Raw genomic sequence first — 27,406 nt, 5'->3', positions numbered from 1 at the left:
TTTAAATATTGAGTTTCAATGAACTAATAAATCATATTAGATATTCTTTGTATAGGTAGGAAAGGTTAATTGTTGTTATTTGAACGTTGGTTATTTTTTAACGCGAGAGAATAATTATGCACCTCACCGTAAGCCTCAACTTGAAAACTGTCATGTCTGCGCCCATGTCGTATAGAGTAATAGTGTGACAACCTGTAAGTTAGGAGGACGTATAGTTTTCTAACCCTCTTTCAAGTCATGCCGTGAAAAAAATGCCACTTGCATGATAATAATTATGAATAAATTTAGAGCTTTAGATTTAGAACTCTTTTTCTGAAGTACTTCAGTAAAAATTGAAATGTAGTAAAAGGTTAATATCTAGCACTTGCTGTATCTAGGGCATATAGGATAGTATTCATGTACCTGAAGAGCCGGGCCTGTGTGTGTTCTGTCCCATATTTTATAGTTGACAGACATAGACCTATGTACATGTATGTTCTCATATTTTACAGTATGCAGTAGGCAGACATGGGCCTGTGTACGTTCCACACGCACTTACATGTCTTATTTCATGGTATATTTTTTTTTAAAGCAAAACAAGGGTCTATGGTATATTCTTTCTCATATTTTTATAGTATGTGGTAGGCAGACATGGGCCAGTGTATGATTTTATAGTATGTGGCAAGCCAGAGCGGACTAAAAGGCTTATTTATTAGTATTTACATTTGTATATAGTAAAACTACCATTATAAAAAACATGTACTTATAATTAATGTATTAGTATTTAAAATTTATTTAAAAATATCAATTACAAATTGTTAATATCAAAAATTCATTTATTATTTTTTAATTATTATTATTTATACTTCATTTCAAAATTGTATAAATTATATTTATAATTGAATTATTAACATTAATAAATAAACAATATTTCTTGATATTTATAAATGAATTATAAATATTTATAAATGAAATATTAATATTAATAAGTAAATTATAAATATTCATAATTCAATTATTGATATAGATAATTTATTTATAAATATTAATAAATGAATTATAAATATTTATATCTTTTTATGAATATTAATAATAAGCCTTTTGTCCACTTTGGTTTGCCATAATAGTAGGTAATAGGCAGTAGGTATTAGACAGACATGGGCCTGTGTATGTTCTGTCCTAAATATCTGATAGAATGCAGTAGTGACATTACAATGAGGCTACGATTAGGCAAAAAAAAACAATGTCTGTTTCCTGCTCCCTTACCTACCCTTGTTTTTTACTGCCTACCTTCAACATTTTAGGGCCATAAAATAATTTCCCTACCACCTACCCTTTTTTTTCTTGCTGGTAGTAGAAAACAAGACTAATTTTTTTTTTACAATTACTCTTATGAAAATAATTATAAAACTTTTATATGTTTTCCGGTTATGTTTTAATTTTGATTCCACTTTATTTAAAATACATAAAAAAAAATTATTGGGTTTATATAATATTCTATTGATTCCATTCTCACATAAAAAAAATATGGAAATTTGATTGCACCTTAAGGATTTTACTTTCAAGTAATTACCTGATAAAGCATTTTCCACAGAGGTGCATGCTTGATTCCAAGACTTGTTTTTACCTTTTAAAATTGAATTTTAGTCTTTGATTTTTATTTCTAAAAACTAATACCATTTTTCCTATATTGACATAAAAGGACTTTGCATGCCAGGAATGAATCCTTTGAAACTCAATAAAGCACTGGTGGTCAATTGGTTCATGGAAATAAAACTTATGCATCTCATTGACTTGATTGGTAGGTCATTCCAGGTCACCCCCTTCACATTTAAAGGTATTCAATGTCCTTCCATGTTTTGAATATAGTTCGACCTGTTCAAAGACAGTGTCCAGAATATCACACAAGTGTCCAGTGGTAAATATATATTTAAGTTGGGACAGATTCTACCTAGGATGCTATTTAAATTACTTGGTAGCTTGCCTAGGTTTGTATTGAAATTGGAACAGGTTTATTTCAACTTTCTGTAAATCATTCACATGGAGTATTACTGGTATGTTGTACTAGTAGCTTACTACATGTGCATGTAGTCATTAGTACTGACTAAAAGACTATTGATTGATTGTTTCTTGTTTAATGTCCAAGCAGAAATATTTCAGCTATATTTTGGCGATGAACATGAAATGAATGATAATATGAAATGATCAACATAATAGCAAACAATGATCGATTGATTGATTGACTATTGGGGTTTAACGCCCAAGCAGCAATATTTCAGTTATATTCAGGCCATGCAAACAATGATGGCCATACCTCAATTGTTGACTGTACTTACAATAGTTCAATTCCAAAATACATGTAGATACACAACATTTATTTCACATACACTTCAATATTCATTTTCTCCACAGGCCATTCATATTGGTTTAAAACAAGACTAATTAAATCCTACAAGTTTTTTTCCCAAGTCCTCATTGACCTAGAATCTTTTCATTTAATTGTAATCTCAAAATTTTTTTTTAATTTTCAGTGTGATGTTGAAACAGAAATTATTGCTACTGTCTAGTTTGAAGCAAAATGAATATGAATAACTCTCTTATAGACATATCAGAGTAGGCATGGCTCAGAATTTCATTTCAGTTGGTATCGAGCATGGACAAAAATGTTGGTTAAGTACATCAACTCTAGCATCCTTGAGGGGCAAATTTTCTGATTATTTGAGGATTTCAGATGCTGGGTCAAACTTTATATGTCAAGCATGGCCATGTGATGAGACAGAATGTGATTCTATACTTTACAGTTGTTGTGTATGCAAGAAGTTACAAGATTCAGCTAACTTGGTTCAAGGCATTAAACTTCTGGAATCCAAAGTGTGTAAAGAAGTAGATATAGCCCTTGTTATCTGTAGTTATAAGAGAGTAAAGCAAGTAAAACTAGACCTGGAACTTCATCCAGGGAAGGTAGAGAAATTCTGTAGGAATCTTCTGTATAAAGTGTGTGCTGACACTAATTTCAGTATTGATGTAACAAATAGTCCCCTTGGTGAAATATTTGGAATTAGTTCTATAATAGTTGATAATATTAAAGATGTTCATCTAGACAAACATGGCACTCCTTTTGAGGAAACTGGTCCTAAGGGATATGTAATTGACAAGGAGTCAGTAGTTAATATTAAGAGTATTGTCAGCAGGGAAAGGACTAGGTGTAATCAGAAGCCAGTTAATATTGGTGGATTTGACAGAGAAACCAAAGAACTCTGTGACTTGTTTGAAATGTGTCTTCATTGTAATCCTATGATTAAAAAAGATCTAAGAAAATTAGTACCAAAAGGGATTTTATTGCATGGTCCGTCAGGAACAGGGAAGACAAGTCTTGTTAAACATGTTGCTTATCTATGTAATGCCTGTGTAATAACTGTAAATGGCCCTGAAGTATATGGTGCCAGGCCAGGTGAAACTGAGGAAAATTTAAGTCGGATTTTAGACAAAGCATTGATTATGAGTGAAGAGGGACCTACAATTCTATTTTTAGATGAAGTTGATACATTATGCCAAAATCAGCTTGCATCTGATGGAGGCAAAGAAGTAAATTGTTCTCTACATATAGCAAGTTTCTTTGATAAAATTGTGAACAATGTGAATTTAATAGTGATGGGTGCTACGAACAGACTTACATCAGTTGATAGGGCATTAAGGAGACCTGGAAGATTTGATAAAGAGGTAATTTAACAAATCTAGACAGAAAATGAAGTAATTCTTCTCACAACTATTGGTTATCTCCTTTTGAATGTAATTTATGTCTTTGTAAATATTACACATTTTACAATATAATTTTTTCAGAGAAAGAAATCCTCTCTGGCGAGACCTTAACTTATTTAAAATTCACATTTTCATATATTCTTATTATTGTCATTGATCACATTATGCACAGTATTAAGTAATGTTTCATTCTCGTAGACACTTTTGCAGGGGAAGAAATTAACCTAAAATTTCAACCAGTCTGTAAGACCAGTAGACCTAAAAATCTACTGGTCTTACAGAAAATCTACTGGTCCTGCAAAGATTGGGTGTGAGAAAAGACATGATGAAAATGATCATTTACTACCACAGTGCATATCTAACAATCCATAATACATTCAGAGTCTAATAAACTAAAATTATCAATTTTATCTGTACCCTCATACTATCGTCTTCTCTTTTTACCATAAGGAGCCTGACTTTAGGACTCATTGCCCTGAAATACTCCTGAGTACAACAGCACTAGTGTGGTCAAAATTTGTATACATATATGTCTTGGATGTGAAACATTATAAATTACAGATCAGATAACACATGTGGGCATAGCTTTGATCTCCAGTCACTTTTTACAAGTTTTATTTCTGAGAAAGGTCTTTCTATATTGTTTTCAGGACAATATTCTAGCCATTTGCAATTTTTTTGGCCATGAATTCTAACAAGATACTGAACTAGTTGGTAGAAAAAATATACTGGTCTGACTGGAATTTTACTGGCCTTGGACCAGTGACCTAGCGTTAATTTGACCCCTGCTTTTGTGTCTAGTACAATGTTTACAGTATTTCAAACATTGATATAGTTTATATAGTATAATATTGTTGTTTATCAGGTGATGATTAATATCCCAAACTCATCTCAGAGGCTAGATATACTGAAAAAAATAACTTCAACCTTCCCGTTGGCTGACAATGTTGACTTGGACAAGATATCATTTATGACCAATGGTTATGTCGGTGCAGACCTGGTTGCTATGGTGAGAGAGGCTGCATTGATGGCTTTATTGTGCAGCAACCAGGTCAGAATATTGTTTTTGTTGATATATGTTGTATTAATACATGTACACTACACTTTTTGTGAATTTTGTTCTCTACCACTCACCAGGATAATCAACAATTTGTTGAACAAAAATGCACTAGTGAAGTCATTGTTTCTACCAATCAAACACTTATCTATATGATAGAAAATAAAATTTCTTTGAGTGTACTGTTGATGTATGTCCAGTAGCTTTGGTAGGAAAATGTACTAAATGACTGGAAGAATTCATCTTATTGGTTCATCCAATTAAGTAGTAGTCTTTGTAAGAATCATGCAAATTCTGTAAAATGTGATACACCTAAAAAAAGGCTACATATTTAATATTTTTTAATTAAGTTGCTTTATTGGTCTATATGATTAAATGTATCGTTATTCATTTCAATCTGTCTGCTATTAGATAATCCACATTGAAAAAAAACAATAGTTTCCATTGTATTTTCAAGAGTGTCATTTACAGAGTTATCTCCCTTAATTTTGAATTATACAGTACATTTTATATAATTTTTATCTCCTATGAACAAGGGTTATTTGAAAAGCCACATGTTACTTTCTGTTTACTATGACATTTTAAACAAAATATCAAAAATTAAAATATGTAGGCTTTCCAACCATGAATCACATTTTGCATAAAACTTTCAGCATACTGTAATTATTGCAATAGATAATGACTAAGGTAAGTAATTATTGTCTTAATTTATCTATAATATGTGCTTACTGCAGTCACGAATAAGGGTCCTATGTATTTTAACAATAGAAATCCATTTAAAAAATCAAACTTGCTATTTGCCATGAATGAAAAGAATAATAGGATAATTTATTGGAAGGAGTGAATAACCAAAATATTATCATGAGTGCCAAAGAACGCATAGATTTAACGAGTGTGCAGAACTTGTTCCACACATGAGTTAAATCTTACTGCGTTCTTGGCATGAGTGATCATATTTTGATTATTCATGATAACCAATTGATTATCCTATTTATTGTAGATGTCCTCTATTATTTGTTGCTATTTTCAACATAAATTTCAAATTTTGTGAACGGCGGATTGATTTCAAAGTTGTGACATTTTGGTGGGAGAAAGTCCGGGAGTGAAATTACTGAATTTATTTCATAGTGTGAATTATCGAAATTTTTTCACTGGGAACATTCGATAAAACACTGCTATCTATATAATAAAGGTGTTTTATTAAACCCTGAATGAATCGTTTGGACCCTGAGAGTAAATGTTACTTAATGCATAAGGCTTGGAAAGAAGACAGTAATAAAAATATTATACTTTTCTTTTTAGGAAAGAAAACTGAAAATGCATCATTTTGAAAAAGCAGTGCACAAGGTTATGCCTTCTGTCAAAAAGGGAACAGTAGGTCTGGTTGAATTATCTCCTGTTTACTGGTCCCAGATTGGAGGTTTATCAAATGTCAAGGAACAAATACAACAAGTGAGTTATATCCCTTCCAAGTTTCTGACACATTCATGTACAAAAATTGTAATATCACCAACTGATTGGTATTTCTACCTGGAAATCCAAATACAAATAGAGATAATAATTTCTCACACACTCTTCCATTATTTGGCAAGTGTTAAATTTTTCTGTTACATGTAGATAATTGTACAGTATGTAAAAGAAAGTAATGTACCAGCCTGGTTACTGGTAAGCTGGAAGATATGATTGTATGGTATGATTACTAGTATAAGTTTTTGAAATACATACTTTAACATGGATTAAGTTGATGAATACAATCACACTTCATGTAAGTTGTGTAAATCATGAAATAAAATTTTGCAAATATGAAATTTTCTTATAATAAATAAGTCAAAAGTAGCCACATTTAAAAAGTAAAACCAAAATTACAAATAAAATACAAGATAAGAGAAGAAAGGGAGGTTGAAATCTTTTGTCAATATGTTCTTCATCGGGGGTTAATGACTCGGAATAAAAAAAGTGATTGTCTACATCAGACAAGATAAGTCAGCTTCTGTGCTGTGTAGATCTAAATGGTGCTGATATATTTTTTTAGACTGTTGAATGGCCAATCAAACATCCAGATGCTTTTCAAAGAATGGGTTTGGCCTGTCCTAGAGGTGTTTTACTCTATGGACCACCAGGATGCTGTAAAACAACTATTGTAAGGGCGGCTGCAACAGCAACCAATGCCACATTTATAGCCCTGAATGGTGCTCAGATGTACTCACCTTATATTGGTGACTCGGAAAGATTGATAACTGAGGTAAGTGTTGTATTGCTTTGAATGATGCCCAGATGTGCTCCCCTTATATTTGTGACTCAGAATGTTTAATAACTGAGGTGGGTGCCGTACATCTCTGTATGGTACTCAATTGTACTCACCTTATATTGGTGACTCAGAACAGTTGATAACTGTGGTGAGTGCTGTATAGGTCTCAGTGCTGCTAACACTTTCTCTCCTTAATAATTGAAGATAGCTTGAAGATTAACGTTAATGTCACCTTCAGTTTGGGACACTTGATGGTGTATTACTGAGATTTTTATTGTACACTCAGGAAGAATCAATACTGTGATAAGTATAGCTTTAATTAATGGAGGTGGGGTGTACTCACTGTTTTTGTGTTGTTAATTCTATGCTGTGCTGGAGAAAGGAATATTTTGGGTAATGTATGACCACAGTCTAACTAAACATTCAAAAAAGAAGAATGAATTAAATTATTTTTAAGCTTTCTTTTATGAATTTGGCAATTGCAAAATGAGTTGTTAAGAAACATACATGTTGTACTAGACTTTTCTGGTATTGGAAATAAGAATCTACTAATTTATATGAAATAGCCATTGTAAGTAAAAAATATGTCAGGTTACCATAAATCAGGTAATTTTCTATTGGCTTTTTTCATGTTTGATAGGGAAGATAGCCAGTTTAATTTTTGTTGTGTCTAAATTTTGCATTTTAACAAAACACATGTGAAAACTTGCCTGTATAATTAAATGTATTAACCTGAAATAAGATTTCTAGAAAAGGAAAGTAACTTCACATTGGCGATCAATGAACCATGACGTGTAAAAAATCAAATGGTACCTTTTTGGCACTGTAAGGGGCATTAAATTAATCGTTAAAGTGATAATTTTAAATAATTCTTTTGAATAAAGAATTAAGAAATAATAACATGCTATATTCATATTTTGTGAACATACCCTATTCAGAACATTATCCGTTATTTAAAGCCCATCATGAATCATTATCCGCAGCGCCACTGCGCCACATGCTATCTTTTAATCAACTTTTTGATCAGCACCCAAGCCAACAGATTAATTACCTTTGTTAAATTGATACCTACCAGTATTTAGGGTGTCATAATGTATTGCGAAGTGAACAATTGTAACCTGCAATTGGCATTTTGAAGTAAAGACTTGAGGAAAAAGGAGATATTAAATTTAACACTAATTTCCAAATTTTTTAGGGAAATTTTTGCTGTTGCTAATTTTAGGCATATTTATATTACTGCAAAAACAGCAAAAATTAGACACCCACAAAAAAAACCGCATGTGCAGTATATTGGTACAATTTTTAGACTGCAATTTTGAATTCAAATACAATAAAATTTTCTTATTTTACCTAATTTAACTATTAGGTGTTCCAAAAAGCAAGAGCAGCTGCCCCATCTATCATATTTCTAGATGAATTAGACTCAGTTGTGGGTAAAAGATCTGAAGGCTCAAATAACAGAGGAGCCCAGGAAAGAATTTTGTCTACTCTTCTAAATGAGATGGATGGAATAGGAACTCGTTTGGATGAAAAGATACATGCTGTTGAGAGGGTTCATGAGGAGGATGCATCTGATAGCATGTCTAGTGTAAGTTTTTAGTTATGGATACACAAGATATCTGAAGATAATAGTTACATTTTTTTACATTTAATAGTTTACCTTGAACACTTGTGACAAAGTAATAGAAAAAAAGAAAAGATATGGTGAAATGCAACAAAGACACTATCATATAGCACTTATAAAAATAGTAAATACTTTCAGAGATCACCTAAAGGTCTTCATTTAGTGTAAATACACCTTCAAGAAAGCTCTGAAAGGCCTTGACAGGAAAAGTAGTAAAATCCACAGAAACAGAACAATGACTCTTCATCAAAATAAACTAAGAAGTCACACAATGGCATGAAAATCAAGAATGACCAACAATGTCAAGCACTATTGATATTAGGGGTAAATCATTCATTTCTAACCAAGTTTCATGCTGCAAGCGCAGCAGACACTTAGATATAGTAGACAAACATCGGAAATTGACATAATTAGCCGTCTTTTCAATGTTCATCAGATATCACTGGTAAAAATGTGATAGGACCAGTAAAAAAATCTGGAACGTCAGACCGGATGTCCAGTAAATTTCCAATGTTAGTCATTCTTGATTAAGGTCTAAATGGACGGTAAAACTTGGTTCGTTCCTGAAAATAGTATGTCATCACAGGACCGAATATCCAGAAAAACAACTGAACCTTTGGAAAAACTGAAGTAGATTAGATTAGATGAAATATCACTATAAGTCATGTGCATTTTTAAATTACTTTTTGAAAAGTTTGAATTTAATCTTAAACTTGATATCACAAAGCTGTAAGTCATGCAATAAAAACAAGAACAGGCCAAACATTTACTTGAAGATTTCAAAAGAAATAAAATGTGTATCTCAGTGTACATACTAACATGATAGCAAGAAATTTCCAAATTAAAGAAGCTATGAGTTCAGTTGGCCTTTTACGTCAATCTATGATTTTTATTGTATTAAATCAGAAAAAAAATCCTGAAGTTTCAGAATGTTCATCCTTTTTTGCTCAGGATAAGAGTTTTTATCAGACAGAAAAAAATAATGTTCTACTGGTAGCAGCAACTAATCGCCCTGACCTGATAGATGATGCCTTGATAAGACCAGGACGTATTGACAGAGTTTTATATGTCCCTCCACCAGATAAACAAGTAGGTTTATATGTGCCCTGACTTTGTAGGATTTTAATAATTTTCTGGTACATTTTTTTTTAATTCAGAGAAGTTATAAACACCAAAAAACATGATGAGAGGATCATGTGCTTAAGAATTGATGTTTATTCCTTCTAATGAGCTATTGCCATCACTTGGCGGTCGTCGTCGTCGTTAACAATTATACAAAACTCTTCTTCTCTGAAACTACTTGACTAATTAGAACCAACCTTGGTATAAATGTTCCTTGGGGTATCCTGCACAGAACTGATGTGGGGATTTTTGATTCGTCGAAAAACATGGCTGTCATTACTGAAAATAGAACATAGGGGTCAGACAGTAGTTTTTCATATATATATATCTCCTAAACCATTAGGTTTAGCTGAAATTACAGGGACAAAAGTGTTCAGCATGATGAGATCTATCTCTGGTCAAATTTTGGTTTTGATCCGTGAAGCCATGTTGGAGTTATTGCCCTTTTTCAACATTTTTTGCTATTCTTAATGTTATTTCTTTCAAAAATCTTCTCCTCTGACACTACTGGACTAATTGAAACCAAACTTGGTATGAATGTTCCTTGGGGTATACTGCATAGAACTGTTGTGGGGATTTTTGATTCGTCGAAAAACATGGCCACCGTTACTAAAAATAGAACATAGGGGTCAGACAGTAGTTTTTCACATATATCTCCAAAACCGTTAGGTTTATACAAATTCTTTCAATAGCTGAAATGATCCATATTATTAGGACTACAAAAGTCTTCAGACTTCTTGTAAGAGTTATTGCCCTTGAAAGGGGGAAAATGACTTTTTTTTTTAATAGTTTTCAGTCAATATCTTGAAAACTATGATAGATTAAAAGAAACTTTCAATTGTTGAAAAGATCTTGTGATAAGTCCTACCAAAGACTTCTTGAGTCAAAATTGTTGGACAACTTCTTGTTTAATTTATTGCATTTGAAAGGCAAAATTCAACAAGGTGAGCAATTCAGGCTCCTGGGAGTCTCTTGTTATTATGAAAAATCTTGTTTAATTTTGGTCATAGGCAGATCCAAGGGCCCTAGGGTGGCCAGGTCACTCGTAAGCTGGAAAATTTTGGTTTATTAAAAATTTAATCACTGGCACAGGCTCCCACTCAGGCCAGTCAGTAGACCCCACTTTTAGAAATTTCTGGATTTGCCACTGTTAATATCTGTAAGGTATTGGCCATTCGGTGGGTTTTTGATATGCATGAATCACCCTCTGTCTGATTTTCATAAAGACTGGTATTTAATTAAAACACAGACTAGACTTTATCCTACATTCTCCCAAGTAAAAGGAAGAATTAAGTCTCTTTGTAAAATATTCAAATCTTAAGATATCAGAGATAATCTAGTAGCATAATATAATAGAACATTTTTAAAGATTTAAAAGGGAGATAACCTAGAGTATAGATGAGTGGTTTACCCTTCTCAGATCAACTTGGACTCCTAATGTTCTTAATAAATTGACACACTCAATGTGTTTTAAATTATTAATGGCAGAAAATATCACAGTGATCATGATAGGGTGTTATATTCTGTTGAGATGTAAAGAACAGATTGGCAATGTCACAGCCTTGTCATTGGTTATTGCCAATATATTTTATTATCACAACAGTAGTATGAGATAAAAAATATCAAACAGTAAGAACAATTGAAAATATGAATAAGTTGTCAATAAACTGCATTATAATGCAAATATCTAAATGTCAAATCATAGCAGTTCACTGATTTTGATGATGAGTGCTCAATGTAAGGGAGATAATTCATACATTAAATTATTTATATTACCCAGGCTAGACTAGAGATTTTAAAAGTGTACACCAACAAGATGCCTTTAAGGAATATAGATATTGAATCATTATCTAAACAGACTGAGTTTTATTCTGGTGCTGACCTTCAGAATCTTTGTAGAGAGGTAGGAACAATTGATTTAGAATCTTTTTTTGATTTTCAGTCAAGATAGTTGAATAAAAAGGTTTCATTTTTGGGACTATAGAAATAATTTATCAACCTCTCATAAGGAAAGATTTTTGACCTTTTATGAGATCTACTGATAAGAAAAACTTGTGAGACCTTCCTTTTCAGTCGCAATTGTTTTATGTACATTTTGTATACATTTACCTTAGCATTACATGTGTATACAGCATTTAAAATTTAGCACAATCTAAATTTAAGTTCAAAATTATCAATTTTGTATGTTTTTCTCAAAAAAAGGAAACAACATCAATATCCATGAACAAACGAATAACATATGTCTCTCTAAAGCCAAAGACATAAGTAAATTTATATTAAACAAGTACTATCTTCTAAAAAAAGATAGCAGACGGGGTAAAATGTTATAATTTTCTACATTTCATTCAGGAAATAACACATGGTATGCAATTTTGATACATTTTTTTCAAATGCCACTAAGTTATCAGTATTTGGCCAATGGGGAAACAGAATTATGATCAGATGACTTGCATTTCCATTGAAGAGCGTCTTTAAGGTCAAAGGGTAAAAAGCAAAACTATACTGATTGCGTCAGAAAAATATTTATTTCTTATTTATTTTACAAGAAAAGTCCCAGGGATTTAGAATTCTTTCATGTAATTAATTTCTTTTTGTTGTAGGCTGCATTGATAGCTTTGACAGATGATATGCAAGCTTCTAGTGTAACTATGGACCATTTCATCAATGCTTTATCTACTGTTGAACCATCATTGACTGAACCTGTCTTGAAGCAATATGGCAAATCATTAGCCAGTGCAATGAAAAGCTCCGGAAGCTAGATATTTGCTTCTCATTTTATGTCCAAATTAACTGGGTGCTGGGAATTAGAGGTCTCAGTCCAACGATCCTTCTTTCTCTACATCCATCCATCCATCCTACCACCCATCTGTCTGTCACAGGTACATGCTAGAGCAACTCATCTATGACTAAGAAAATAGTATTGAAACATTGTAGTAGGGACTTGACATTGTTAATACTTGAATATCCCATTTTTATCAATTTAGATTAAAGATCTGAATTGATATAGCAGTCACTAGAGCCTTTGGATTTGTAAAACCTGTTAGCATCTGTAATTATCTTGCACTACCGCAGGAAAATAGTCCCACCGGCATGTCCGATTAAGGTTCAAATGCAGATAGTTATGTCTACTTTATAGGTGTTTCTAATATATCATATTTAATTCTATGCTATTTACGCTTATAATCAAACACAATAAACAACTTTTACTGCAAATTTCATTTGGTTTGTATTAATAACGATTCCATTAAAAATAGTCGACCTCAAACCTCATATCAGTACCTGTTTATTTCTATGCATTTACTCGAATAAACCGATCCTTCATTATATTATATTGAATATGTCAATATATACTAGTTGCCTACAAATAGTTTATTCTTAGATGCATGATAAACCATTTGAAGTTTGGCTAGAAAAACCCTACGAGATTATAAAAAGTAATCAATAATGGCAATGAAAATGAGGAATGCTGAGTATCAGTTGGAAGAGCTGTCTTCAGATATTTCATGCAGGGATTGGTGAATCTATTTATTTACAAAAAGGGGGCAGTGGTTCCGGTCAAGAAACTTATATAAAGAAATAAGTTGCAGGCAAGGACTAAACTCCCTGTTCCAGACTATATTTGCCGCTCATTTTTTGCTAAACTTTTAACAAAAGGGTAGCATAACCCCCGAAGCCATCCTGATCTATCACCCACTGTATCATGTATTTTTTTCAGTGTAACTGCCTTGTTACATCAGAAGTCCAGAGATGAAAAATAAAAATGAAACTTTGCTTATAAACGATTGCAAAGAAATAATATTGATGATGCATTTCTCAGGACACAAACAAATTGTAAAGAAGTATTAAATGCTTAATTTTGAATTAAAAACATAAGGTGTAGGTCAGTGTTTTTAATTTATATAGAGAGTCGAGTCCTTTTTATCATCACTTGCATAGTATGTTTTTCATACCTTGAAATACTTTACATGACAACATTTATCAATAGTTGGAATGGCTGATACTGTGTTGCCTGCCTTCCTTATTATAAACCATAAGTAGAACAAATTTTGGACAAAAGATTAATGTGTTGTATGTATTTGACCTGTTTTTTATTTATGACATATTGTTTTGTTAACCTGACACAATAAGTTTGTGTGGACTTCCCCTGTTGTATTGTTTCTTGACATGTTTATGGTCATACTTTCAGCTTCTCTATTGTAAGGTAGTTTTTCATAGATGTTTTATGACAAGTTGATTACAAAGAGTAATGCATGTATTAGTTTGTTTTTAATCTTGGATATACTTTACTAATCAATATGATAAACAAACTAGAGTTGGTCCAATGAAGGGCGTTAAACCCCAAAAATCAGTCAATCATGGTCCAATGATAAATATTGATATGAAACATGATGACCATTGTAGCTTTCCGTCTTTTTGCTGGCCTTGGCTAAAGTTAATACTTCGAAATTCGTTGGAAAAAGTAAAATTGGTCGAATAGGTTCTTGAATGCTAAGACAACTCGACAATAAAATTGGTCATAGACATTCTGAAATGCTAAGAGAGAAGTCAAGTTTGTCAAATATTTTCTAAAAGGCAAAAATACAAAACGAAAATTTAGCATCAGTGCATAAATATTTCTTTCAAAAAACCTGTTCCCGAACTTTTGCTCAATTATTTGTCTGAAAAGAATTTTTTATTTCCGCGCAATGGATAGTTTATTATAATCTGTAAGTGGAGACTTGATTGTTAATAGTAGCATAACCATACTCCAATTTCCTATTCTCTTTGAAAATCAAAGTGGTGAGGCACTGAGTCAAGGAAGACCTCAAAATAATAAAAAAAATAATCATGCAACCAAAATGTAAGCTAAATAACCCGGTCAAAACTTAGTTCTTTTAAAGAATAACCATTTGTTTTAACGCAGTGTATATTTATACAGTTCGTTTATCAATATGTATTTGAACCTTCTTTTGTATTATTGCTTTTGGTATTCCTGGCTGTAAACGTACGTTGATGTCCTCAAATTTCCTAACACTTAAATCCGCATTTCTTACATAATATGAATTTCACTGAGAGTCACTGACTGTCAATATTTGATGAATTTTCGAAGTAATAATGGATCCACACCTTGAAATTTGGGTTTGGAGATGCATGAAGTGGAAATGAATCCTGCAGACTGGAGGAAGTTGAACAAAGGCCTAATCTCAAGGGAGAAATGAGCAAAAAAACGTTTCGTTGTTTGTGCTGACTTTGAAGTAGAATTTTTTTCTACATGATTGTTTCACAAATATATATAATATTACAATACAAGTAACTCTTATGTTTTACAAATATATAAGTGCTAAGAAATCAGGCTTAATGTTTTTATAGTTTTTATAAGAAATGTTGACATATACATTTACAGCTGCTTCATGCTACAGCAGCTACACATACATGTACCAGACTTGAGAACCATTTGTTTCATGCTTAAATAGTGTCCCAGCACAGAAATGATCTGTTTTACCTTTGCTTTCTTCTTACTTCATCTTGTGAAACTTCCAAGTGATAACCACTGAAGAGAAATCAAGGAGAAAAATCGTAACAGTGTCTGATATATGCAAAATGTTACAATGCAAATTCATGAAAATATATATATGTATTTTAACCATATGATATGGAGAAATCTCCTCTTGTTGTTACATGTTCATTTAATTTTGTGCAAAATCAGGTTGCATGGTTATAACAGACCCAGGTTTTTACTGATTTTTAAACCACCTGGTCAATATTCCAACAGTGATCAATACTGGTGGATTGAAATTTTGCAAACCATATTTCCGTCATTATTCATAGTTTTGTCCTACATTGAAAATGTTAATATAGTATATATCTAATATATTTCAGTGTTTTTAGGTTTTATGCTTAAAATATCTCCATCAGCTGTATTAATTAAGAAAAAATAGACATTTCTTTCTCTAAAATAATTCAAATTTGTCTGAAATAACATAACAAACTTTATAAAAATGTTCAGCATTTCATCAGCACATCTTTGTTTCAATAACTATTAATAACAGGTAACATAAGTAAGAGTGGAACAGGTTACTTTTTACCTGTCATTGTTAAAACAACATCCCCTCATAACCAGATAGATCATAAAAAAGTGGTTTGAAGTGATGAGTTTAAAACAATAGATTGAAGTAATTTCATTTACCTGACAAAAACCTTCTAAATACAGAAAATGGAAAACTTGTTAAGGATATTGCTTTAGGGCTTCTTCCATATATGATTTTAGCTACCTGCTGATTAATATTGTTTGGACCCCCATTTCAAAATCTCTGGATCAATCCATAAATGTTGATTTATCTATGAGTAATTAATGTCGCATTGTACAGTAGAAAACAAATTAGATGCATGTATTACTATATTACAAATATCATGATTTCATGTATGAAATCTTTGATACTGTAGTGCATATGCCAATAACCATAGTTAGAGTGCATGCACATGTATTTTTCAGTGTTAATTTCTTGTTCACAGACGTACAAATGTAAACTGCAAACTTTGCTACGAAATATGACTACACTGTTCTACACTAGCAATAATAACAGTAAACCTATCACCAGTTTTGAAAATTTTAAATTACTGTGTACATAAAAAAGTATATGAATAAATATTGTATACCTTCAACACTTACCTAGTACATTGTACATGTAAGAATGTCCATGAAAATCAGCTCTTAGAAAAGGTCTACTTTTGGTAGCTTTGATATCCAACACATTTTCGATGCACTTTCATGGACATAGAATTTTTAACGTAATTGACTGTGTCTTCCTTGTGTCATGAAAATCCTGTTTCTTTCTTTATGATCTGCATTCTAAATAAATGTATCTGGTATATCTGGACAATGTACTAAAAAAAAGAACCATATTGATAATCAGTTATGACTTACGTGGATTTAATACACATGTACATTGTATTACTATTTCTTTAAATTCCATACTGAACAGAACATGCCAAAATCTGTATCACATGCAATATCATTAGGACACCCCTATATCAACTTGAGGGCCACTGGCCCGCGGGGTGATATAGGTCGAGGGTTGATACTGCATATCAAACAGATTTTTGCATGTCATGTTCATTCTTTCTTGTATTTTATCAACACAAAATGTACTTCAATTGTGCTCTGTGCAAGGTGTGATTTGTGATATGCAATATATGTCTAGGGATGTAATTTAGGGTATGCCATGTAGGTTTATGGGTATGCTTTAGAGAATGCGATATAGGTCCATGGGTGAGCCATACAGTATGCGATAATAGGTCTAGGGTGTGATATATATATATATCTACAGGTGTGATATAATGTATGCAATATGGGTCTAAGGGTGTGATATGTACGGTACTTGAAATGGGTTTAGGGGTGTGATACATAGTATGAGCTATGTCTAGGGGTGTGATATACGGTATGTGATACAGGTCTAGGGTTGTAATATAGGGTATGCGATACAGGTCTAGGGGTGTGATATAGGGTATGGGATAAAGGTCTAGGGTTGGTGTAGAAGTTTGGATTTAGGAACATGTACAAGTGCCCATCGTGTATGTGTAATGTCATGGCTCCTGTGTCCACTCACGTCCCAAGGACATTACTTTATTTCACTGGATACCCCCTTTTTAATAGTTCAAGATTATCAACTGAGTTTGATGGATATGCCACATGACCTCCTTTCATCCTTACCGTTGAACAGCGACATTGTTTATGTCTCTGCTTTGAAATCATAATAATTTAACAATTCTGTTTATTTTCTATTTTAAATATTTCATTGTTTGCTACATGTGTGTTTATCATTTTATTTTATTTATGTACATGTAGTAATTAACATATATCAGTGGCCGTTCATGTCAAAATAGGGATATTTCTATCGGCTTACATATTTCTATCGGCTTACTTTTAACAAGTACCGGCTTACTTTTCAAAAGTATCGGCTTACTTGTTAAAAGTATCGGCATACTTATCAAAAGTATCGGCATACTTTTCAAAAGTAAGCCGATACAAAAACTTTATGCATAAACATATATGTACACAGTGATTGCATTTTATGTACAGAAGTTAAATTCCTGGGATCAAACTAATCACACATGAAATTTTCCAATAAAAAAGAGGGGTGCCAACCTCATGCACCCCCTGGATCCGCCACTGTAATCTATACTTACTACACAAAAATGTACATTGCAGCTCCAAAAATCCGTCATAAGAAGCTCCCGACATCTTCATTAACAAGGTCAGATCGAGAGAAATAAATTGGCAAATCTCGATAGAGGTTTAATTTCCTCCCTGCGAATGTTCCGGTCAATTTGACAAAAATAGTCCAGCTCTCTGTGTCAAAATTCAACTAGCTTATATCATATAATCATTGAAATATTGCAGTTCTACACATATATTAAAATAGCCTTTTATCGTTATACGCCCATGTCGTACGTAAAGTAAACATTACATATTTGACATGGAGTATCGACAGCGGAGCGATATCTTTACGCAAACTTTGCAAGGAGAATAAACTGCGGAGTGTTATTTTAGTAGTTGTATGTGGAAATGTCTACCCTGGTTACGTAATTTGGTTGCCGATGATCTCCAAGTCAAGTTCAGCCTTGACAAAATGGGGTCTCCAGATCAAAATAAGCAGCCACGTTCTTCATAACGTATTCAATGAGAAACAGGACGCACAGAAACAGTCTGAAAAAAGTGCCACTAAATAAGAAAAATATTAAACAGGAGCTAATTTTGCCGTAAAAGTTTAGTCCTGCATTTTCCTCCTTAAGTCGCTAATAGTGTTTGTGACTTCTTGCACTCGTAATTTCTGTATTTAATATTCGCATATTATTTGCATTAATGTGTAGTTTTACGCCACATAATCAAGCAGATCTTCGCCGCGTTCACCGCCACAGCGTTATAGTTCTGTCTTCATACGAGATAAAATTGTACCTAATAAATATCGTACACGCGTGTTCAACGTGTGTTTCTTACTTGAATGAGAACGGTAAATTTACATGAAATGATCGGTTGGCTTTGTACATTACCCAGTTTCTGAGTCAGGCACTGAGGCTAGCACCAAGACTATTTAGGTCATATGCATTAGCACGCCCCGATATTTATGAATATTCATTGCCAGCTGCCAAATCTGGTACATAAACTGGTTTCCTGTCGATATCATAATCGCTACAACGTACCTTTAAAATATACCATACACATGTTTATGCATGTTTTTTTGCTTGTATTAGAACGGGAAGTTTATATTAAAAGATAAAATGATCGGTTAGCATTGACTTTATGTAATAGTACCCAGTTTCCGATTCAAACACTGGCGTTCGTTACAATTGATTATATAAAGATCACATACATTATCATTACACCGATATCTATATATAGCCATTAGAGTCATAACGGTTACGAAAGAGTACGCAATAATACATGTATCTAGCGAACCAAATTTTTTGCGGAAGTCCCCCGATTTTAGGGCATATTGCATTTGTACCATGCTGTAAATGTGTTTCAATTAGTAACCTATGTCAGCCGCATTATAATATATTTTTTTTATTTAGATTTTCTTGTCTTTTGATGCTAATACTCCTGGCGAGAGGTTACTCCTTCAAACACGTGTACTGCATATCGAAATTTGTAATATATATGGTATTTTTGTAACAAATATAGGCTGATCAAAACCGTAACTATCAAAATCCAACACTGAGAGGTTCTACTATGCGCAATAGAGGATAGAATAAAGAATCTTATATCAGTCCTGCTATTCTTTCGCTTGTACTTGATTTTGTTAAATTTCGACTAAAGAATAATTTGAAACAGTTAATAAAAACATAAGGATAAAATGATCTCCATTCATATTGGTGATTAAAGCAGACAATGTGTTTCGTAAATGTGACGCTCCCAAAATAAAGATACATTCTCGAGATTCTTGTTTAACGTGGTGTCATGGAACAAATAAACTGACTAAATGTTTAAGATATTTCTATAACCTGTTTGTATTTTAGCATTTAAGATTTTTCGGCAGTAACTGTCTCGAATCGGGGTTCAGATTTGATTCTTATTTTTAAACGTTTCCGGCAACTGGATACTTTGTATTTATCTTTTTTCCGCAATCGTTGTGCCTCATTTGAATATGCATATTGTGTAACATTTAGAATGACAACGTAATTGTATAGTGACAATATTTTTACATGTAGGTGTCATCTTTAGACCTGATGTTTTAATATTTCATTTATTATCTTGCGGTTTTATACACAAGTTGAACTTTACTGTGATGGGTTCAAAACTCTTGTTCATATTTGCAAATTTTATGCAAGATATACAAGCATGAGGACAAAGTAGTTTAGACACATAAATTTGGCTTTAAATTATTGTAATAGAATACACATGCAGAAGTTAGTCATTGTAGACATGATTAATCCAGATTCCTAGTAAATTACCAGTTGTTAATTAATGACAATGTCTTTCGTAAAGTTTATGTTCAATCATACTTTTATAACAAATTTTACTGAGATATAAACCTATTAGGTTTTTGCAGTATTTTTGGTGCAATGAGACTCTTTTTTCAATAGGTCGATGTATGGAATTAACCTCATACTTCATTGGGGGTGAGATACGGAGAATGTGGGTATCAGATTAAAGAAGTTATTTGCTTTTGTTACTTTGTACGGGTGATTTTAGTTACTTTAGGTTCTTTGTTGTGTATGTCTGTTTTCCATGACTGGTCTTTGTCCCTGGATTACATTCTTTTGATTACCGCTATAAAAAAACCTTGGTTCCCTTGATTACTCTTTTTTATTGTTGGTTGTTTTGCCAGTCCGTAGTAGAAGGCATCTGAGCATTAGCTCAGATGCAAACAATCTTCCGATAGTAAATCATAAGTCTTAATTATAAAACTATGAGCACCATAGTTATCTTTTTCATTGTACCCTGTTGAGTCCGGTTGAACATGTTATTTTGTTACTATGGATAGTAAAACATTTGGTATAAGAAACATATTAATCTTCTATATTTCTTCATACTTGTGACGCGGAGAACCTTGTAGTTCATTGAGGACGTTTATTTCATCATTTGTCGAACAAGAAGTTTGTCAGTTTGGTTTTTCTACAGACAGAAAGGGAAATGTTTAATTAAACAATTCATTACATCTTGGTTTGTTGTGTATAGTACAATTGATTATATGAATGTCATGACATTCAATTAGTCTTTGTAGCTTATAATTAGCTTCAATAGTCTATATTGGAAGTATGACTAGTATATCGCAATTTTATTTCAAAAGGTCAATTACATTTTAAAAGATGATATTATATATTTTTTCATCGGATATTTACTGTCCAAAAAGTATAAACCTGGTAAAACTAGACAATAATGCCTAAAGCATACTAACAACGTTCTATGAATGGACAATAATTATCTACCCATACATATGTCCTGCTTTATGAACCTATCTTTAATTGTAATCTCTACTAACGTATAAACGAATTGCTACCGAGCATGAATGTAATACACAAAACAAAAAAAAACAAAAACAAAAAACAATACTGCCGCTTAAGAAAAAAACAAAACAAAACAAAACAAAGACTGTAGTCATCAAAGTCGCCTATCGTCAAATATTCTATGCCACTGATTTTGGCTTGCTTTCAACATCTGAAGAAAACTGCGTTGACCTGAATGTTTCTCAATCAAAACAACTGGCTACAAAGAAGTGTGGGTAATGTTTTCGTTCCACAAGTTTCTCTCAAATTTTTAGCGATCTTTAAGTCGCTTATGGTATTGACCAGGGAACTAGATTAAACAACTGGCAATGTCTATATATATATAGATCATAAACATTATCAGGGGTTATGATCTTAAAGATTTAACTCGAAAAATGCAGCTAACCCTTAACAGCATTAGTAAGTGGTCAAAAAATTGGGCTTTAAAATATCCCAAAGCAAAACAGTGGGAATTATTTTTGGCGATAAAAAAGAGACCTTTGCCAGCTTACTTTTAGACAATAAACCAATCTCATTTCAAACACGTCAAATTTTTAGGTCTCATTTTTGACAAACGTCTTACATGGAATAAGCATGTGCAATATTTAGAAGGAAGGTCAAAATCAATTTTGAACTTACTGACATGTTAAAGCAAATAATTTTGGCATGGGAACAGAGTCCTTACAATTGCTTTACCGGTCTCTATTAAGGTCAGTTTTAGACTACGGGTGTCAAGCATTTAATTCTTCCATTCCAAATGTTAAAGAAAAACTAAACCGCATTCAATCTAGGGGACTTAAAATTGTTCTAGGGACAATCGAATCAACACCCTTAGAAAAAGTTCTAGCAGAAGCAGGTGAACTCCCTTTACAGCTCAGAAGAGATCAACTGAGTCTTAAATATTATGCTAGATGTAAACAAAATTCTTCAAATCCAGCCAATAAGTTAACCGAACAATGCTCGGAATATACTAAAAGATATTCACATAAGTGAAAAAAAAGACTGCTCATATGGTTTCAGAGTACGTCAATTTCTCTCAGAGAATGATTTAGACACAATAGATATCGTTCAAAACAAATAACTAAAACATGCACCCTGGATAATTAGTACGGCTAACGCATCCGAGTGTATTCAAAAACATGTGGACAAAAAAGACAATCCGCATTTGATTAAATCAGCTGTTATGCAGATTACAGATGAAAAATATAGAAACTTTTTAAAAATATATACAGATGGCTCCAAGGATCCTGCTTCTGGTAAAACATCAAATACATTCTTTATCCCTGGTAAAAGAGTATCATTATCTACTCAGTTGACTGATAATATTTCCGTTTATTCAACAGAAATGGCTGCAATATCGCTGGCGTTAAAATGGATAATTGATCAAAATTATCAAGACAAAAACATTGTCATCCTCACTGATTCTTTTAGTTTTCTTCAGTCTATAAAAGATATAAATCTAGCAGACCAGACCTGTGAAATTCTATTCAACTAGACGCAAAATTTCTAAAACAGAAAAATATAAGTGTAATTATAGAATGGATTCCGGCACATGTCGGTATTCCGGGTAATGAAATTAGCAACAGACTGGCGAAACAAGCTCTATCAAACCCTACTATTGGTGTCAAAATTGGGTTAACTTCAATAGAATTTATTTCTATTATTTCCAAAATCTTTAAACAAAAATGGCAGACAAGCTGGGAAAATTCGATTCACATAAACAGCTGAAACCTAATGTTAATGTAAAACCAGCATTTTACAGTGGTAAAAGGAATCACGCTAAAACAATTACAAGACTCAGACTGGGCACAACCATGCTACCAGGTCAAATAGGAAAATATGTTAAAGATATATCGCCTTTATGCCAAAAATGTGGAGTTTCAGAGGACATTAAGCACGTCCTTATATATTGTTTAGAACACCATCAAGCACGTTTGGGAATTAAAGAAAATATCCACAAACTGGGTCTCAACACTCTTTCGGAACTAAACTTTCTTAACCCACCAAAATCAGTTCAGCAACATGTCTGGTCAGAATAAGCGCAATTTATTTCAGTCATTGGTTATCATGGTAAAATATAGCATGCTTTCGTTTAAATTACGATAATTGTCGTAGTAATCATGGACAAATCCGCCTATATTAATGAGGCCAAGCGTCAACTTAAAGACGACCGTTTTTATATCAAATTAACAACAGACCCCATTCAATCCTTTGCGGACGAAATAAAAACTGAGTTTAACAAAATGTACGAAAATAACCACATTGACATTAAAACTCTTGCATATCTCAAACCTGAAAATCCTAAATTTGGTCGATTCTACCTACTCCCAAAAATTCACAAAGTCAACAACCCAGGTAGACCTATAGTCTCTGCTAACGGCCATCCAACAGAGAAAAATTTGGAATTCGTGGACTTTCATCTACGCCCACACGTTCAAAAACTTCCATCATTTATTAAAGATACGGCTGATTACTTACATAAGATGCAGGCTCTGAATCCCCTGCCACCAAACACCACTCTGGTCACTATGGACGTTACATCTCTCTATACCAACATTCCTCAATCTAACGGTATCGAGGCTTGTAGAGAAGTATGGGACTCTCGGGAGGTCAAAGTTCCACCTACTGACTGCCTAGTCAATTTGCTCACAATGGTTTTTAAAAAAGAACAATTTTACTTTTAATGGAGAACATTACTTACAAATAAATGGCACAGCTATGGGTACCAAAATAGCTCCGTCTTATGCCAACATTTTCATGGGAAAATTTGAAAAAGAACTACTTGAATCCTCTATAGAAAAACTTCTGTCCTGGTATGGGTTTATTGACGACGTGGATATGAAGTGGGCACATGACGAAGAAGAACTAAACAATTTTATCGCTCGTGCCATCAATTCAGTTAAGTTCAATCACGAAACATCTGCTATTAACATCTCATTCCTCAATACCTCCAGTACCTTATCGAGGGAGAGCTCTCCACGGACCTATACTCAAAACCAACTGACACACATCAGTATCTTATGCCTAAGAACTGTCATCCATCTCACCCGACTAAGAGTTTACCATTTAGTCAAGCTCTTAGGCTAAGACGCATTTGTTCAAATGACGAATCCTTAAAAAATATCTAGGTCAACTGAAGAACAATTTAAGAAGAAGGGGATATAGATACAAGACCATCAAAGAAGGGTTCCAAAAAATTCACAATGTCCCAAGAAGTAGTCTGTTACAGTACAAGGCAAAGAAAAAATGTAAAAGAACCCATTGTGTTCTAACATACCACCCCTGCCTTAAAAACAGCCACAATACCATTCGTGAGCACTGGGCCTCTGTCGAGAGAAACTCAACATTATCCAAAGTCTTTCCCGAACCACCTACGATGGCTTTCAGACAGCCAGACAGTTTGTGTAATCTGCTTGTGAGGGCTAAAATATCTAAGCCCAACTTGACTCCAGGAGAGAGTCCTCCTGTGGTGACAAAAGGTGTAAATGTTGCAACCAAATGCACCACTCGTCATCATTCACCAGCACAGTCACGGGGAAACGCTACAAAATATTTTGCAACGTGCACTGCAAGAGTGCTGATGTAATGTATTTGCTCCACTGTCCCATCTGTGACCTTCAATATGTTGGTGAATCTAAACAACCTTTTCACAAGCGCTTGAACGGACACAGGAGCGACCTAACAAAAAGCCTTTACTCCCAGTGAGTCAACACACCAGATTACCTAACCACTGCCTCGATGATTTCAACAAAATGAAAATCTTCATCGTGGAACAAAACACGATCTGGAGCGATCTACAGAGAGTGAAGTGGGAGGGATTTTGGATAAAAGAACTCCGTGTTTTACACCCACACGGAATTAACAAAAACCATTAAGTTCTTCCTGTTTTGTATAGTTTCTTATAACAGTGTTTGTAAATATTTTTAGTTTTATACCTGATTAGGTAGTGAGTTGTGTTCACAGACCATTTACTTTCACGCACACTCAGTTTACTTAAGGCACTGAAGAAGGCCATTTGTTGACTGAAAATTAATATATATATACCGATAAAAATGTTAATACATATTTTTTTTTCTTTTCATTTCAAGTTGGATAATCCACACCCTATATATCAAGTGTAGTTGCACTGATTTCAGCCGAGCAGTTTCAGGTGGTCGTGCGACACACTTATAAATATGTAGGGTCAATATCTAACGTAATACGTAATAAAACCATAACCAACATATTCATACAGTACCATTTATCTTAAATAATATCATCTTTCATTTTTCAATAAAAAAAACCCCAAAAAAAACAAAATGATACATAATTGAATTAAAATAAAGTTAATCACCTGATATGGGGTTCCACTGTGCAATATATTTATACACATAGTTTCTCCTTTTATTCATTTATTTATTTTTTAATTTTATTAATCATGTACACATATGCTTATGAAACATATCTACCGCGCCGATAGCTCCAACCGTGTGTAGTAAAATGGCGCGTGCGTTCTTCTTTAAGAAACTCCGGTTTATACCTAGTTATAAAGCTAAACTCCCAAATAATAATATAAAAAAAATTATTTTCCTTATTTTACTATCTTTTATCTGACTACTTTGGCTTATAAATACATTTTTATTTGTTTTTTTGGCTAAACTTTTGGCTATTCTTAAGTCCACGTGTAAATTTTGGATTTACATTTACACTTGTTAAATTCTAAAAGTTGACCAATCTAACCGATGATAATCAATCCAGTTTCCAAACTTAGTACAAAAAATTGGTCAACCCATTCACCAGAAGCATGAGCTGGAATGGTCTCGTGTGGCGTTAGTAAAACTGCGTACTAACGTCGTGTGCTAGCACGGTAAAATCCGGGAACTACGCTCGGCGAGACAAGACAGTCTACACTTTTTGGCTCGGCATAAACGTTTCGGCATTCAAAAAAGCATACACCTTTGGTAACTAAAACTCTAACATTACAATTATTCAATTTGCACTTCACCTTTTGGTATTCACCAAACCACACCCATTTGACTCTAAAACGCATACACTGTTTTGCAAACTATATCACACAGGTCTTTCGCCTTCTGGGTCTGACTGGTTGTCCTTGACTCTTCTCCATCCAACTTGGCATTTTCCTCCTTTACATGGTCCATTTTCAAATTTCATTTTTACTATTTACTATTTAATTTCTAACATTGCAGCTATCCATAATTTACTAGTATATTACCCCCCTCCTTGTTTTGTTTTGTTTGGTTTTTTTTTAACTTATTATTTCTTTTTTTTTGGTTAAAAATACAATTTAAATAAATAGCGAAATTATTTAAAGCCCACCAAATTGGGCCGTCCGTGCGAGACCCGACAGGGTAGTCAAGGACGTTAAAAACCCCCTTAGTTATCAGGGACCCTATAATATTTATAACCTATATAGTCAATTGAAACTAGTCCTTAGCTGTGTCTAATTCGGAGACTGTGTAATATTGCATTAAGTTCAATGCTAACCGATTATGTCATTTTTTAATGTAAACTCCCCGTTCTCGTACAAGCAAAAATACACGTAGAACACATGTGTATGATATTTAAGAGGTACATTTTGATCTCGTATGAAGCTAATATTGAGGTTTTACGGCACCGATCATCAGCATAAGGTGATTAAGTAATACATGTATATAATTATGCAAATCATATGCGAATGATAAAATACTGAAATTACGAGTGCTGGAAGTCGCTAACAATATTAGCGACTTAAAAACCATTAGCCATAGCTGCTGTAGGTCATGATCCTTAACGTTATGCTAAATGAATGAATTGATGTTGCAACTATCTGATTCAGTATTTAACGCATTACACAGAGGCCTGATTGCATTTCAGAATTCAACACATATCAATTTAGAAATGTCAAAACATGGCATTAGTTTATTTAAGTAACAGTAACAATGATATGCTGTTACTTCCTGTCTTTTTACTAATCAACTGTATTTCATTGTATTTGTATTACCGAGCTTCAATTGACTTGATTTGGAAAAACTCGATTCCCATGGCATTCTTTGAAGAACACAGTCTCCTTCCTTCTGAATTTAGCTACAGGTTTATATTGTAAGCAACATAGGGTCTACCTAAATAACATGATTATCAATTATAATGATATATCACTCGGATGTCAGAGGAA

General features: G+C 33.1%; 1 protein-coding gene across 2 annotated transcripts; it reads left to right on the top strand.

Moving 5' to 3' along the window:
* The first annotated feature begins 134 nt into the window (after nucleotides 1-134).
* LOC148622279 (ATPase family gene 2 protein homolog B-like) lies at nucleotides 135-13,666 on the top strand. Of its 2 annotated transcripts, XM_088572027.1 has the most exons (9): nucleotides 135-194; nucleotides 2,511-3,699; nucleotides 4,604-4,789; nucleotides 6,098-6,247; nucleotides 6,828-7,037; nucleotides 8,410-8,631; nucleotides 9,619-9,756; nucleotides 11,570-11,692; nucleotides 12,390-13,666. In XM_088572027.1, the coding sequence occupies exons 2-9, from the start codon at nucleotides 2,599-2,601 to the stop codon at nucleotides 12,546-12,548; spliced, it is 2,289 nt and encodes a 762-aa protein (XP_088428153.1). In that variant the 5' UTR covers nucleotides 135-194; nucleotides 2,511-2,598; the 3' UTR covers nucleotides 12,549-13,666. The 2 variants fall into 2 exon arrangements, with proteins under 2 accessions (XP_088428153.1, XP_088428154.1); XM_088572028.1 differs by lacking the exons at nucleotides 9,619-9,756; nucleotides 11,570-11,692; nucleotides 12,390-13,666 and adding an exon at nucleotides 8,806-8,955.
* The last annotated feature ends 13,740 nt before the right edge of the window (nucleotides 13,667-27,406 follow it).

Source organism: Perna viridis, chromosome 3 (genome assembly GCF_037379345.1).
Source record: "Perna viridis isolate PV_CMFRI_1.1 ecotype Kerala chromosome 3, ASM3737934v1, whole genome shotgun sequence".
Lineage (NCBI taxonomy): Eukaryota > Metazoa > Mollusca > Bivalvia > Mytilida > Mytilidae > Perna > Perna viridis.
This window is presented reverse-complemented; position numbering and strand designations above follow the sequence as displayed.